The 17,600-nt window shown below is 41.5% G+C and overlaps 1 protein-coding gene across 1 annotated transcript in view; it reads right to left on the reverse strand.

Annotated features, from left to right (window-relative positions):
• FN1 (fibronectin 1) overlaps positions 1–16,476 on the reverse strand; it is a 98,167-nt gene extending 81,691 nt beyond the window's left edge. The window contains exon 1 of the mRNA XM_045296848.1: positions 16,448–16,476. Within this exon, the coding sequence (XP_045152783.1) occupies positions 16,448–16,476 (29 nt within the window). The remainder of the gene's footprint in view (positions 1–16,447) is intronic.
• Between the last annotated feature and the right edge of the window lie 1,124 nt (positions 16,477–17,600).

A 17,600-nucleotide genomic window follows, 5' to 3' on the forward strand; every position in this document is an offset into this window, starting at 1 on the left:
TCAAGGGCTCATGAAGGAGGGGGGAGCGGGGAGGGAGGGGAAAATGAGGACCTAATGCCAGGGGCTTAAGTGGAGAGGAAATGTTTTGAGAAGGATGAGGGCAATGAATGTACAAATGGGCTTTACACAATTGATGTGTGTATGGATTGTGATAAGAGTTGTATGAGCCCCTAATAAAATGATTAAAAAATGAAATAAAAAATAAAAGGCAGAAAACAACCTTCCCCCTAGCTAAATCCCTTGCCTATTGAAACAAAGAAACAAAACATCCTTGATAAATAAATTCTTGACCCCAAAGGTTACATTTAGATGAAGGTGAATTGTTTTCCCTGAAAACCTTTAGCTTTTATCTTAGTCTTTCTGTCCTAGAGGGGAGACCATTAATTTGGTCACCTGGAGCTTTCTGATAGCAGAAAGATTCCATAGTAACTCTTTATATTTCATGGTCTACAGTAGCAAGATAGGAAACCTGACAACATAGTGGTTCCGAGTTAGGCTGCAAAGGGCAAGGTCAGCAGTTTGAAACCATCAGCCTCTCTGCGGGAGAAAGATGAGGCTTTCTACTCCCATAAAGAGTTACAGTCTCAGAAACCCACAGGGACAGTTGTACCCAGTCTACAGGGTCTCTATGAATGCGCATCAACTTGATAGAGAGAGAGAGAGAGAGAGAGAGAGAGAGAGAGATACACAGACACACAAACAGAGAAAGAGAGTAGCAAGATAGGATGGAGATGAATCACAATATCACAATAGGTTTTGCTTTTTACTTTGATCATATTGTTTTGTTTTTACCTTAACATTGTTCCCATCTCCCTTTCCAGAAAATGGCCAGACTTGCAAAACTGCTACTCTTTGAGCACAAGTGTGAGGAGTAAAAAATAAGCTGCCCCGTGGGGTAGCTCTTGTGGGTAGAAATGTCTGAGCAGCTTATCTAGAATTGACAGGGCACCAGTAACCAGGGCATTAAATTATGCTTTGAAAGAATGGGCAGTTTTCACCTAATCAGCATTTTGTTTATATTTAAGATACTTTATTTTTTAATCAGCACTTTTAAAAGTCTTGGTCTGTGCCCTCTGCTTTATAACAGAAGGCCTCTTTTCTCATTAGTGTGATGTAACTCCCAAAAGGCTTTCCAAAGGAGGTTAATTCAACCAATAAAACGGAACTGACTACTGTGTAGCCGGAATACGTCGTCAAAACTCTGTTAGCATGCCTTTCAGCTTTCCAAGACAGGTAGCAGTTTCTTGGAACATGTGTGTGTTCTTGCTCCTTTTCCCAATTTTGTTTTATTTTGTGTTGGTGACGCGAAAGGCTGAATTTCCAAAAAGAAAAATTCTCAGTATTTGAATGATTTTCTCCCCTCTTCATATTCCCATATAGCATGCATATCAGTTCTCATCTGAAGCTAATCATGAAGGTTAGTCAAATGATTATAAAACATTCCCTTTTAAATAAACCTTTAGGCTGATGAGACCCTACTAGCCCCATTAGGTCTGTGTAACCCTACACATTCTGCATCTTGCCTGATGGACTTAGCCTTAAGACATATTGCTGCAGGATGTGGAAACATATGTTTCATATAGTTCATAATTAACCTGTTTTTCTCCTACCCAATAATCTGTTTTTAAAGTTTATTTATTAAATTTTTATTTGAGTTCTTTCTTCCCAAGAAAAGTGTTCCACCATAGCAAGCATCACTTTTAACCAGACATCAGAAGGATGTCATCAGACAAACTCGGGCCTCTAGGATGGAGGAGTCTCACCAGACACTTCCTGGTCAAGAATTATAGCCTGGCCCCAATGCATATTCATGACCATCCCTCAGAAACCGGTTACATATTTACAATCCCCACTTACTTCCTGGGGTATGTGGCTAGCACAGTAAATGGCCCTTTTTTGGGGCTCGTGTATGGTTGCTGTGAGGTTTTGAGTCTTGGTGAGCCTGTGACGTAGTGGGTCATGCATTGAGCTGCTCACCGAAGGTCAGCATTTCAAAACGCCCTGTGTGGGAGAGAGAGGAGGCTTTCTATTGCCATAAAGATAGAGCCTCAGAAACCCACAGCGACAGCTCTCTTCTGACCTGCAGGTCACTATGAGTCAGAATCAATTCAAGGGCAGTGCGTGACTCGATACCAAGTCTGCCCAGTGTAATACATCTTGTGATTCTTGACTGCTGCTTGGGTGTTGATTTTTAGAATGAAATAAAATAACGTCCCTGACAATCATTTGTCCACTTGTCATGATACTGTCTGTTGGTCCAGTTGCGAGGACTCTGATTCTCTTCAGTTTTTTTTTTTTAATCTTTACCAGTAAATGTTTCTTGTCTTCTTTACTTTTATTAACTAAAGATCGAGTCATCTGAACACCACAGGTGGTTAATGAGCTTTTCTCCATCCGGACGGCTTGTTCTTTTTCACGTAGACCAGCTTAGATTATTCGCGTAGTGTACAGATTGGTTAAGTATGGTGAAAGGATACAACTATGAACCATTTCTCTCACCAGTTTTAAAATTTTGACTGGAATGAATTGAGAATTTAAAATCCTTACTATTTATAACTTATAAAACTCAGCCCCACAGTAAATACATGTACCATGTCGTGAAGGTTTCAATATACATTGAAATAGAGTTTGTTCATCACTTACGTGGAGCATGGTGCTGTGTTAAGTGCTTCCTGGAGATGCCTCCTTTTCATTTAATCACAACCGTAGAAGGTATGTATCATTGTCCTCACAGTATCATTGTCCTCGCAGTCTTAAGGATGAGGCTGCAAGGCTGGAAACAATGACCAGAATGAAGGGCTCATTGACCCCCTTTGCTGAAAGCCTGTGTCTCTTTGTGAACGCCCACCGGAATGAATGCATGAGCAAAGCAATTGACCCAAAGGGTTTTGTGGATAACATCTTCAACAGGAAACGAATGCATTTGAAAGATGTCACAGAGTATTATGCTAACTGATAGGCTGCCCTGTGGTATCTCATTCTACCTTTCGAGAATCGACTCCCTTCTTACAGTCCCACTGCGTGGAGACATTTGGATTTGGTTGTAGAAGAGGGTTACCACCCGCTCTGCACGAGCCAGTACACTAAGTGGGGCAGTCTCTGTCTCTGGCCGCTCTAGGTTTAGCCCCAGGCACAATGTACCACTGGCTCAGTGCTTGACCAATGGCAATTGAGTGAATGAAAGGAAAGAAAGAGAAATGATAAACACCTTGAAGTTCACATTTAGTGTCGAGTTATCCAGCCAGGCACAGTGCTGAGTGCTCTGCTCATGTTATTTTATTCTGCAGGCAACTGCCAGAGATAGATATTAATATCCCCAACTTATTCTCTGAAGTAACTGAGGCTCAGAAACCATAAAGATGCTTACGTTTATGCAGCAAGAGAAGGCTAGAGCCGGAATTTCATTCACGGTTTTCCTGACCACCAAAGGCATGCTCCTAAGAAAGCCATAAACTAGGAACTCAAACTCAAGGCCATCAAGCCTGTTCCAACTCATAGGGACCCTAGAGGACAGACTAGAACTACCCCTGGGGGATTCTGAAGCTGTAACTCTTTGTGGGAGTAGAAAGCCTCATCTTTCTCCCAAGGAGTGGCTGATGGCTTCAAACTGCTTACAGTTGTGGTTAGCAGCTCAACGTGTAACCACCATGCCACCGGGACTCAGGAAGCCATGGCTTCCCTCAAAGAGGTTTCGCCCCCTGTATGTTATAAGAAACTTAGCAGCACTTTCTGGAGCTTGCTTTGGTTGTGCCCATCGGTGTTCATTCTCCACCCTTCACTGCCATGCTTGTGCCCTGCAGGCGGAAAGACTGGACTTGATCTTGCCTCCTCGCCCTGCTGGGGAACAGGGGAAAGCGGCCAGGGCCATTCCTCCTACCCGCTCCTTGCTTCTGACGTCAGTGTCCCAGTTCTGAGGGTTACTGTCTCCTTCTAGAACATGATTCCATACTGGGGACAAGATTGTCCTCCGAAAGGAGAAGTCAGTTGGTTTGAAGGGCCAGAAATTCATAGGTGAAGCCATGGTTTCTGGCCTTCTGAAGTTCAAGCTTACTTGAAAAAATATGTAATTTCTTCATGGATAATTTCTTTCCTTAGGCAGAATTTAAGTTGAATGAAGTGTTTCTCAGCAGGGCAGTAATCGTGGCAATGACAGTAAGAGGCGAGCAATACTCTTGTAGAATAACCTCTCCGGCCAAGTTGTCTGGCGTTTGAGGCTCCAGCTCTTCCTGTCTCCTCTCGTTTCTGTCTAACTGGCTGCGCTGGGAGGGATGAAGCTTCCGACCTGGCTGGTCTCCAGGAGTCTCAACGGCCTTTGTTTGTTCCTTGGCCAAGCCCAGTCCTGTAGCAGTGCCTTCCCCACAGCCTTGCACGGGAAACTATGTGATGTCTATTTGTGCAGAAGCCCTGTGGAACCACATGCCAAGGGTTTCTAACAAGGACATGAGTGGCTAATGTGTACTTTAGTTTTAAGTCTTATTGGAGCAGCACAGACTTAACAGCTATGAATTCTTACCTAAACATAACCTTCTATTAATAACTATGCAGTGATTTCTCCTGCACGCCTCATAGTTTGAGCGGTCTTGTCCAATTCTGAGTGTGTGGCCTTCAAACAGAGAACATGGTCTCTGATGATAGGAGCAAACAGCTTGGAGATCATAAAATGATGGGGAGAAAGAAACTGGGATTTTATTTGGAAGCATATGGCATTTGTCTAAACTTCTTAACTCCCTCAGAAACCATTTGATTTATCCAATAACTAATTTGACTCATGCAAAAAGTTGGGATTGGGAGCCCTATCATATGGAGACAGGAAATTTATCAGGACAAGCTTCTCATAAATCTGCAAAAGCCATATATGGATAAATGAAAGCGTTTTTACATGTTTTCATATGTTCAGAGATGCAGGTTTTGCTTTTTGATACTCACAAGGTTTTAGCTGAGAGATTGTAAAGCCGAAGAAAGCTTACTCAGATCTGTTCCACTGCAGTGCACTGTAAATTCCCAGAGCTTGCCAATATTTAGTTTAGATAAATTCCTTATCAAGCACTTGAAAAAAGTAAGACAGATCAGATGGACTAACAATCACTTATCATTGTCAGACTCTCTCCATCAAAAATAAGCAAAATATCATCCTATCTTTAATCTTAGACTACAATGTGCTATTTCCCATGTGATACAGTGGGAAATGCTTTGAAAACTTCTCATGGTGATTTGTAGACCTTTAAATTTACTTTATTCATTTTTGAGGGATTAAACAGTCCAGTTAATCTTACAATAAGTTGGAATTTAAAAGTAATTATAAGGTCTCTGCTAGATATACGTCAATAGCAGTTCCTTTACAGCTCATCTTAAAGACATTCTGGAGTTTATCCTTCATGTTTATAGCAAAGTAGTCACACTTTTGTTAGTTTATATAAAATTCTTGATACTTTACCAATTTACACATTAAATTAATCTTCCTGTTTTCTTTGTCCAATCATTTAAAGCAAGATAATACAAATATATCTTTAGGCCAAATTATAAACCCATTTCAGTTTAGAATAGCAATATACTATAAATCTGGCGTGGAATTATAATTAGAGCATTAAGGTTGTTTTGATTTTTTTCAATGTAGGAAAACAGTTTATCAAATAAGATGTTTCTCCTTATCCATAAAAGTTTTTGTCTCCTCCCCAGGTCAATGTGCATCACATAGTTCATAAGACAGTATTCTACATCCTACTCCATGAGTAGCAAATTTGGTCTTAAAAACTCACAAGTAGCCGTCTAAGGTACTACTATTGGTCTGTCCTGATTGAGAGGAAGGAAGAGTGATTAAAGCGGAAAAATATAGGGAACAAATTCATCTAAATGGACTAATGAATCATGAAAGCATATGTTTCCATGACGCTGAAACCAGAACTAGATGGTGCCCAACTTCCACTACCAATTACCCTGAAAAGGATCACATTAGACCAGCGATTCTCATCCTGTGGGTCACGACCCCTTTGGGGGTCAAATGACCCTTTCACAGGGGACACCCGATTCATAACAGTAGCAAAATTACAGTTATGAAGTAGCAACGTAAATACTTTTATGGTTGGGGGGGGGGTCTCCTCAACATGAGGAACTGTATTAAAGGGTCGTGGCATTAGGAAGGTTGAGAATCACACTGCACTAGAAGATTCTGGATAGAGTGGAGGAACAATGTGGAAACCACCTCCCCACCCCCCAAAATCATAAAAGAGACCAAGCTACCTTGTTGGATAAAGACTGGTGGCCCTTAGTCTCTCTTCAGGTATTGAATTGAACGCACTCCCATGTGTTTGGGGGGATGGGGCAAGATTTCCTAACTTGCTACCATCAAGACAAGGACAGGTACACGGCTGTGATGACAAGCATTGCTGGGCGCTACTTTCCTAGCTTTTTGTTAACCAATGAAGTTTTCCATTTCTTTAAAACTTCTTAATCATTCCCCATATCCTGTGTCCTTGGTGAAAATCCAATCAGTTTGTCCACAGTTACCATAACCTTCTGAGAGTTGGAGACACATTGGAATCAGAGATTATCAGGGAAAGCCCCTCATAAATCTGCCAACGTCATCTATGGAACAATGGATGCATGTTCTACATGCTTTCCCATGTGCAGGGATGCAAATTTTGCTTTTTGAGATTCACACAGTTTTAGCTGAGAGATTGTAAAGCCGAAGAAAGCTTACTCAGATCTGTTCCACTGCAGTGCGCTGTAAATTCCCAGAGCTTGCCAAGATTTAGTGTAGATAAATTCCTTTATCAAGCACTTGAAAAAACTAAGATCAGATGGACTAACAATCACTTATCTTTCTCAGATCTTCTCCGTCAAAAACAAACAAAACATCATCCTATCTTTAATCTGACTGCAATGTGATATTTCCCATGTGATACAGTGGGAAGAGCTTAGATCACGTCTCAGGGTGATCCGTAGAGCTTTCAACTGATCTTACTTCATTCCTGAGAAATTCTGCCTTCTATTCCATTATCTCAGTGGGTCCCCTCAGAAATCATTGTTTGGTTTGGACTGGTTTGTGAAGGAGTCCCAAATAGAAGAAAACGAGTGTATTCCTAAAGTTGTCTAGGATTTCCCCTTGCTTGGATCCACCGTCAATGTTCCTGGAAGTAGCAGGCAAGAGATCGAACCATGTTATTCCACTCAGTAATCCGCTGTGCAAGACCTCATTCAGGTGTGGAAGAACAGCGATTTGCTTTGAGGACTTTTACTCCAAGCCAAGGTATTTTCTGTCATGTCATGAGCTTATGAAAGTTGGACCTTGGAATAAACGCAAGCACACTAAAGACCAAAAAAAAAAAAAAAGAAAGTTGGACCTTGGATAAGGAAAGCCAAAGAATAGTTTCTGCATTGGCACGAAGGCTCTGGAGAGGAATATTAAAAGTCCCAGGGACTGCTAAAAGAGCAAACAGATCTGTCCTGGAAGCACAGCCAGACCGTTCTTTAGAGGCAAGCATGGTGAGACTCTGTCTCACCTACTTTGGCTATGTTGTCAGGAAAGATCGGTCTCTGGAAAAAGACGTCAAGCTTGTTAAAGTAGAAAAAAGTAGTGAAAAAGAGGAAGACCTTAGATGAGATGGATCGGTACAGAAGCTACAACAGTGGACTCCACAGAAGAATCATCGGGAGGATGGCGGGGCGGGGCCGGTCAAGGCTTCCTTCTGTTGTCCATCGGCGGCTATGCGTCAGAGCCTACCCCATGGCACCTAACAGCAACAACAAACTACAACAGCGCATCACTAAGAGCACATGTCAGCAGTCAGCCACTGATGGAAAAGACATGTTTAAATACATTTTGTTTGGAATAAACTTGTGCGTGCGTGAAATGGAAGCCTAGTAGCAATACTTTTTGCACTTTCCTCATTGCACTCTTGACTCCCTGATAAAAGAATACAATTAAATTAAGAAAAAGAAAAGTAACAAGGACCAAGAGAACTACCAAGGCACAAGTTTTCAGCTAACTGCTCTTCATTGAGCTACCTCGGGCGATGGATTTTGCAGGTTTTCTCTATTTTCGTATCTTTCTAAGTTGGAAGGACAGTGAGACCAGAACAAATGCGGGGATCTTCGTACTCTAAAAAAGTGGTCCCTGTAAAGGAATGCTTAGGAAAGAAGGATTACTTTAGCTTCTTGGGAAGTAAAGAAAGGCTTATTCCTAGGCCCAGTTAGCTAAATGTGTTCTGGCTGAGGGGTCATTTGAGCACGACAGGCTCCATCCGAGTCATATAGCAGAAGGGAGGCCTCATGAGGATTTCGGAATGTGCGAATACCCTAATACCTACCTACTGAAATACTCTTAGAATTAGACTGTGCGTATCCCATTAAATAAAGCAAGCCAGATGCACATGTCTTTAGATGCATCAAGTTTGACTTCCATCTGATTTGTCACATCCCTTATCCTGACCCAGAGATGATACACTCTTTGGCCAAAGCTGACTCTTTGGTCAGCTTGCAAGTTAAGAATGGTTTTTACATTTTAGATAATAAGGGATGAAATCAAAGGATGGATAATATCTTATGACACATGAAAATGATATGACAATCGAATTTCAATGTCCATATATAGGGTTTTCACTTACATCATTTATGACTGCTTCCACATGGCAATGGCCCAGATGAGGAGCTGGCACAGAGATTGTTAAAGACCACAAAACAAAAAAGACCGTAAAACAACAACAACAAAAATTATTACTTATGCCTTTAAGACAAAGTTTTCTAAGCCCTGGTCCGTGACAATTGAGTAAAGAACCCTTGTAAATTCCTAAAATACTTTCCCAGGTCTCTTTCAGTTATCGTTATCTACCTAATTCAACAGCGATATACATATACATATATAGTTAAGATCACATAATGTTGTGAGTTAATGAAAAATCTTTATGTATTTTTGTTGAGACTATACAAGGCAGCACATGCCAAGTCCGTAGTTTCTACATGCACCGTTCAGTGGCATTGATTAGATTCTCTGAGTTGTATAACCAGCCTCACCCACCTCTACCGAGTTCTTTCTCTCCCATTAATGTAAGCTCACTGTCCCCTAAGGTGCCTATCTAATTTTTCGAGTCGCTGTAGTCAATTTGACCCCATATAGAAAATTCTTGAAAAAGCATAATGCTCAATGAAGTTGGTTTTTTAAAATGGTCAACTGCAATATTTTCAATGTCTCAACTTTAACAAGTCTTTCCTAAGTAATACAAATTAGTTTTTACAGAAAATATTATTTGCACACGTTTATTTCTAATTCCTATAGAATATCTAACTAAATCAATGATTTAAAAAAATGACTACAGCTGGAATAAACAGTCTGGAGCTCAACAACTGACTCCCGCTAAGCTTGTCACTCAACTGACAGAAGCAGGAGAGCTTTGATAATTAGAGAGAGAGCCGTGGCTTGGAGCATGCCTTTGGCACAGAGAGTACATTTACCGAAGAAACGCAGAGCACCACTGAGTGGGGTGAATGGATTGAGCAGAAGTTGTTTAAGAAGTTTCACCTCATAATTGTAGTCGGGTTATTTCGGGGCTTGGTTTTTATCTCCCTCAACTGAAGTATAAACGCCCTCCAGGTGGGGAAATGCTTACATTGCTTTTGCATCCATCTTCCCAGTGTGGAGCACTAAGCTGAGCACATGACAGATGTTCAATCCATGTCTATTGACCGGTTAGTCGAGGAAGCCTCCCATAAGTCAGAGGTGACAATTCCTGGGCCAAGTCAGCTCTCATAGCCACCAAGAAGGCTTGACTCCATGACCGCATTTTAGGTCGTCAATGTGTTGATTTGTGATGTTGTATTCTTTTTTTGCTTTTAGCTAGCCTCCCAAATGGCATGTCAGCATTCCTGATTTACCGTATGCTTTCTTGTCGATCACTTCAATGTGAGACTTCGGCCTAAGAAGCAGAACCCAAAGAAAGCACTCCGATCAGAATCGCTGAGGTGAACAAGCAGACCAGAAGGTCCAAACGACCTCACAGGGCATCCAACAATGTCAGTGCGAACAAGGGACAGTATTTCGAGACCAAACATGAGGGTGCCTTCAAAAGCAGGCTTTGTGTTTGCTGATATGGGGTGCTTGTTAGAAAGCACCTGGAACCGGAGGAAAACGATGTCATTAATATTGAAAGCGAAAAAGCATGGGCTTAGCTAGTCTGCTGTTATAGCCACATGATTCCTGCTTTAATTATTTTTCTTTCTTGCTATCCTGGAGTACGATTAAGAATCTGCAATAGTGTCTTCTAGCCTAAGCTATACTGTCATTCTGAGAGAAATATGCTTTTGTGTTGATAGCCTAATATGTTGTCGCATCTTGGTATGTAATTATGGTCAAATGCTGAATATATGTAATTGTGGTATAGAGGACACTGGTAAGAATTAGGTTACTTATTAGCATGCGCCCCAATTAATCTTATGAGTATCGAAAAAGTACTTATTTTTACAACTTAATCCAAGAGCTGCAGAAGAAAAATCACAAAGACGTGTGCTCTGCTACATTATTGCCGCGGTGCAAAGGGAAGCGCGCTCTCCATAGAGCCATTTATGGCTTTTGGCTTCATAAGGATTATCAATTGGCATTTTTGCATAATTGGCACTCTAGTCCTTGCCCTGTCAGTTTATATTTGTAAAACCTTGTTCATGTTTAAATCTCTAAGCCTCCATATCCTTGTTGACAGAACATAGGCTTTAAACTAGATTGTATCTTATTCCTTTGGCTAAAACCATTATATGATTTGAACAAAAGAAAGAGAAAAACCCCAAACTCTTGCCAATTATATCTATCTTAAACTTCACTTTCCAAATGCTTGACTATAAAATAACGAGAGATTCACACTTACTAAGGACTAATCCACTTATTTCACATATACCCCAACTAGGGAAGCATACTTCTTAGCAAGGAATATGGCCTAACACTCACTCAAGAGCCAACTGAAGGGTTGGCAGTTCGAATTCACCACAGCCTAGGAAACCCAGTGCAGGCAGTTCAACTCTGCCCTAGATGACTGCTTTGCGTTGCCACGGACTCCGGGACACACAGGGACAACAAAACAACATCATGCACTTGCTTCTGGTTCTAAGGAAGAGAAAAGGTAAACTGCTAAAGAAAGAATAAAAACCACCCTGCGCCCCCATTTAAGTAATTAAAAATATATTCGTTACTCAACATTAGGATTCCCACCAGTGGGGTCCCGGTGGTTTAGCACTCAGATGTTAATATTGGCAGTCTGAACTCCCACCAGCTGCCCTGTGGGAGAAAGGTGTAGGAGCCTGCTTCCATATGGGATGGCTTGGAAATCCCATAGAGCAGTTCTATTCTTTCGTACACGCTTGGTGGGGAGAAGAAGCAACCCGTTGGCATGCACTGCGGATGTTTGTTGTGTTTTGTTTCAGAGGTGCGTGTGTGTGGGGTGAACCATGTTGGTTCACGAGTGGTGTTCTTCCCCCCACCACTTATTTATCAGTAGAGGCTTGCGTGCTGCTGTGATGCTTCAGCAGAGCTTCCAGACCACGGCAGATGAGGAAGAGAGGCCTGGCAAACCACTGCCCCAAATCACAACCTTGTGAGCCCTTTGTGCCTGGTGTCACCACGAGTCAGCTCTAAGGCAGCTAGCAACAAACAGTAGAGGTAGGGGAGGGCTACTGGTGAAACAGCACGTCTCCTTTTCCGCTTGAGTTCCTCCGAAATGACTAGTGACCTCTAACACGGAGGAAGCCGCCCAGTAAGAGCGTCAAACAGGTTCTGCAAACTCACCCACAGCAGGCTCGCTTTTTGGACTGGAGTGCCCATTGGAACTCTGTCTTGAAAAATGAATTTGTATTCCTTTAAAAAGATTTGATAAAGTTGAGGCACTCAAAATATTGCTGTTGGCAGTAAAAAGTATGTTCCTTGAGCATCATGTTCTTTTAAGAATGTTCTACACAGGGTCAAATGGACATGGCAACTAGAAACAGTAGGTAGACATGCAGGGATCACTGGGCTGTGCATGAAAGAGCCAAGGATCAGCAAAGCTCCTTATAAAGAGCTCCCGCCCTCGGGAGGGAAGAGGATGGCAGAATCAAGCCAGCATGCCTGGGCTACCTTTCTCATTTGATCAGTTCAGGAGGAGCTGCAATTCATGTCTTCCAAGAAGAAACAAGTGGAGAAAGGAGGTCAGAAAAGGTGCTAAGTGTAGCTATAGAAAACCACCTGGGAAATAAAGAAGTTCTCTCTCTAAATCTAGGTTAGAATCATTACTGGCTAGGTCCCCCTAAAATGAACTTTGGGGAATTTAAAAAGTAAACCTTAGAAAATGCCAAGATCTGGCATGGAAAACCACAAAATAGCTTTGTAAGAAGATTTGTCTGTGAAGAAGCCACTCTTGGTTCTACTTTGGCAGGTGCTCTTTGCAAAGAAATATATGCATGTGTTTAACATTCATACTGTGTTCATATTGCTACTGTTTGCTTTTGAATTGTGATTACATTGTTTCTATTTAGGAGGAAAGAGTGGTCTTAAAAAAAACCAACTGTAACTCATTTTCACAATCCGAGTTCATGCAAATGTTTTAGAAAAACTTCACAAATTGCTTTGAAGTTAACTGAAGCAATATTTGTGAATTAAAAATCCACTAGTGAGAATTGTTTCTATGGGGATACACAATAATCTACAACATAGGATGTAGTTTGATAGAAAGATAATGCTAGCACAAATTTTTACAGTTGCTAGATAAAGACTTATAATTAAATAATAACTAGCAAGATAAGAACACAATGGCCACCGTTTGCTCCTCAGGATGATAGATGGAAGTACAGGGAGGTAGATTTTATTGCAATGTGAAGATGAGCTTCCTAATGTTAAGAGCCATCCACAATTAAAATTAGCTGCTTTAGTCAAAAAAGGCTATAAAACCATTTAGTGGTAGTACTTGAAAGGGACTCACTCATGCTGTTATTATACTGGATGACTTCCAAGTTCTCCTCCAATTCTAGTGCACTCTAATAGCAGCTGAATCATACAAGGTTGTAGACTTTTTCAAAATTATTTGATGCCTTTAATAGTTCTTAATAGGATACACTTCAACTATCCAACATACCTCTACTTAAGATAAGAGAAAATAATCGAGACTTTTAAAAATGTACTAGGGAGAAGGCAACCATTTGAAAGAATTTTTTTTTTTGTCAAATTAAGGTATTAAGAACAATATATATTTTCTAAGCAATTTTTTAAAGAAGATCTTTGCAAATATCAAGTATCATAAAGCTCATATTCATTGTTCGTTCTGAAAATGGTTTCTCTGTGTTATTCTTTGTGCATTATTATAAATGATTAAGATTCTATTGGTAAAATTATTTGACTGATTCTAAAATGCATAGTAATAGATGCATAAAGTTGTCCAAAGAATGGAGAATGTTCATTGGGAATCACCGTCCTAAAGATTTGCTGAGTAGATGGTTCAAGTGAGGGAGCTTTAAGAATAGCAGTGGAACATTGTCTGGTACAGTTCCGAAAAAGGAAGAAACACATTATGGCTTAGGTAAAAACTGCCTCCTCAAAGCACAGTCAGCGTCCATGATAGACAGCAAAGCTTCCAAGACCTTCACTTACTAATGGAACCGATTCAAAATGAGAAGAAACATTGGCAAGTTTCCATTAATCATTAGGATTTGGAATAGTGGGGACAGGGTATGAATCTAGGAAAACTGGACTCTATGGGTCGGTTTTAATCAGAAAACCATAGAGTTTACTGTCCTGGGAATGACGAATTCGAGAAGAATGAAATCATCAGGAATGGGAGTAGCCCTACCAGGAGGGCAGGGCAAAGTGGGGAGGGAAGAGAAGGAAGAGGGAACTGACATGTAACCGCCCCCCGCCCCACCCGCCAGGGGGACAAACACAGAAACCGTGGGGGGAGGGAGACAGCAGTCAGTGTAAGATATGAAAATAATCATTTATAATTTACCAAGGGACCACGAGGGTGGCAGTGGGGGGGGTGGTGCAAGAGGTGCTGATACCAAGGGCTCAATAGAAAATAAATGTCTAGAAAGTGATGATGGTAGCATATGCAACAATGTGCTTGATACAACTGATGTGTGGATTGTTACAAGAGCTGTAAGAGCCCTCAATAAAATGTTTAAAAAAAAAGTTAAAAATGAAAAAAAAAAGAATGGAATCGTATTTATCATCAAAAAGAACACTTCAAGATCTATCAAAATACAATGTTGTCTGTAATAGGATATCTATACACCTACTAGGCGGACCACTTAATACAACAATTATTCAAATTGATGAACCAACCATTAAAGCCTATTATGAAGAAATTGAAGAATCCTAACAATTTCTTCAAAATTTATTTAAAATGTCATTAAGATGTATTGATGATTATTGGTGATTGGGATGTTAAAAGTTTGAAACAAAGAAGAATCAGTCGTTGGACAATATGACCTTGGTGATACCAAAGAAATCAGCTGGAGATCACATGACAGAATTTTACAAGATCGTCAACTTCTTCGTTGTAAATAACTTTTTTCAACAATAAACATGGACTTTACAAGATGGAATACCAAACCAAAACCAAACTCACTGCCAACGAGTTGTTGCCAACTCAAAGCAACTCTATGGGACAAGGTAGAACTAGTCCCGTGAGTTTCCAAAACTGTAACTCTACAGGAGTAGAAAGTCTCGTCTTGCCCCTCAGGGGATGCTTGCAAACTGCTTACCTTGTGGTGAGCAGCCCAACACAAAGCCACTGTGCTACCAGCACTCTATGGCATGGAGCAGATGGACCACACAGGAATCAAATGGACTACATCTGTGGGAAGAGATGATGGAGAAGCTCAATACTGTCAGCCCAAACAAGGCCTGGACTGAAGGTGGAATGGACCATCAATTGCTCTAAAGCTAGTTCAGGTTGAAGCTGAAGAAAATGAAAAGTCTACGAGTCCATGAAAGCTTAAGTATGAACTTCAATCTATCCCATTTGAATTTCGAGAACATCAGAAGAACAAATTGGACGTACTGAGCACTAATGACCAAAGAAATTGTGGACTGACACCAAGAACATCATGTATGAAGAAAGCAAAGGGTTCTATGAGAGACAGGAAAGAAAGAAAAGACAAAAGTTGATGTCAGAAGATACTCTGAAACTTGCCTTTGAACATAGAATGTCTAAGTAAGAGAGAAGAAATCATGAAGCAAGAGAGCTGAACAAAAAGTTTTCAAAAAGCAGCTTGAGAAGGTAAAGGCAAGCATTCGTAATGAAATGTGCAAAAACCCAACAGAAAACCCCCCCAAAAATAAATAAATAAAAATATGATCAGTCTATCTCAAGCAGAAAACACTAACGGGAAAATCGGTTACTGAAGAAATGTCTGGGCAAATCTTGAAAAGAGACAGGAAGTGTGAAAACCCGAGGAAAGGAATACACAGAGCCATGATTCCCAAAAGAATGGGTTTGTATTCAACTATTTCACAAAGTAGCCTATGATCAAGAACGGATGGTCATCAGCTGATTGGATCGAGGCGTGCCCACATCTCCTCATACGTGGACCAATAGGTGACGTCAGGATAAAGAAAGAAAAGACTGACGTTGGCAAGGATTTTATCTTCTTTGGATCCACAGTCCATGCTTATGGTAGCAGGCAGTCAAGAAGTCAAACAATGCACTTGCATTGGGCAAACCTGCTTCACAAGACCCCTTCAAAGTTTTAAAGAACAAAGGTGGCACGTGGATGGCAAAGGGTGCCTGACCCAGTCCAGGGGGTTTTCCATTGCCTCATAAGACTGTGAAAGCTGGACAGCGAATAAGGGAGACTGAAGAAGCTTGGGTGCATTTGAATTATGGTGCTGCTGAAGGATGTCGAAAATGCCAGGCAACATTTGCCCAGTGATGAAATGTGGAGGCTTGGGAAAGAGGGCAGAGGGGCAATAGGAATGTCGGGGAGGACTTGTGTGGGTGACGGTACTTTGAGAGAATCACAATGAATGGATGGAAGCAGAAAGTCTATGAATCGGTAGGGCTGATGATCTGCTCTGTGGACCTTCCCCTATTGCTCCTAAGAATTAGAGCTTAAATTCTAAGCATCCCTTTTGAAAAAGGATGATGGAGCAAGCCTCAGAGTCATTTGCAGAGTCCCCACATGGATTTAGCCTCCACTGAATTCCTTCTGACCCTTGCTAAGTATGTGAGCAGCCTTGTTCACAGGCAGAGCGCATGGAAAGTGAATTACTTCTCCTCCCTCCAGTCAGCCCAGGGTGGGATAGTCTCCCTTGGAGGCTTGCCAGACTGGGTCCTGACAGGAGATCCCGTACTGGAGGTCACACAGACATGTGTCATGCCCTTTGAGTCATGCCCTGATGTCTTTGGTCCAAAGGCCCTGGGCGAATTTTGCCAGCTCTTCTGTCCAACAGAAGGTATGTTTCCCAACCATGGTTCCATTCCTGCTTCTGCAGTCTCACCCGTTGCTGTGATAGGCTGCGGGCGACATGGTTATGGTTCTGTCACGGCGTCTTGTATTCTTCCTGTCCTGTTTTAGTGTCCGTGTGGCTCTGCATCTTTGAATGCCTCATGCTAATGGTCTCCCATATCCAGATGACAAGTCTGTCTTGGTCTTTGTCCTCTTTAAAACATGATAAATGTTCTCCTTAAATTATGTTTGAGACGTGGAGTTTCTTTTGTCCTCTGAAAAAGAACAGAGACTGGAAGTTTTCCACACATTCTTTGGACATGTTAGCCGATGTCCCTGGAAAGGGACATCATGCTTGGCAAAGTAGAGGGTGCATGAGAAAAGAAAACTCTTCAGGAAATGAATCAGCAGAAGGCATACAAAGATGTCCTCAAATGTATCAACAGTTGTGAGGACGGTGCAGGACCAGGCAATGGTTCATTCTGTAGCACATAGGGTAGATGTAAGAGCTAATGAGGCAGCACCTTCAGACATCAATGAGGGAAATAAAATCTATTAATTGATCACAGCCTTTTATTATCCGGCTGTGTGGATAAAAATCTCTCTCCAGCAGAGTGGCTCATGTGTTCAGTTAGCAGCTGAATGCTGGGGCTCCTTTTCAATAGTCAGGGCACATAGCTAATTTATTTCCTGTTCGTCTTCACCAGAAACACATCCTTGTTTAATAGCCAAGGCCATGCCCTCACTGACAAGTAGGAGGAGCTGTGTAATTTCTGCTCTGTCTCAAAGTCCTTTCCGTGGAGTCTGCACATTGCTCTTACGTACTGAGCTCATTGCTCTGTCCTTTGCTCTTCCTCTGTAGAGAGTACAGAGAAATGTGTGTATTTTAAGTTTTGTAAGGGAAACAGAATTGCTGGATTCCTAGATAATTAAGAATTGATGTTAATGAAGATTGTTCTGCCCTGCTTCATTCACAAGATATCATCCCGGGCTGTTATTGTTCAAAACCTAGGCTAGATATTGATATGGAAGTGTTTACCTATGATTAATATTTGGCTAAGCCTTTCATAATCCTGGGGCATATGTCCCCCAACTTCAGCTGCAGCCTCTCGGGTTTCTTGGGAAGCTCCCATTCCAGCGTATGCTGCTCCTTGTATAACACTGAGTTTGAAGAAATGGGCCCATACCACCAAACACATGCGCCC

Source organism: Echinops telfairi, unplaced genomic scaffold (genome assembly GCF_000313985.2).
Source record: "Echinops telfairi isolate 266 unplaced genomic scaffold, ASM31398v2 ScPeMD7_3;HRSCAF=10, whole genome shotgun sequence".
NCBI classification, from domain to species: domain Eukaryota; kingdom Metazoa; phylum Chordata; class Mammalia; order Afrosoricida; family Tenrecidae; genus Echinops; species Echinops telfairi.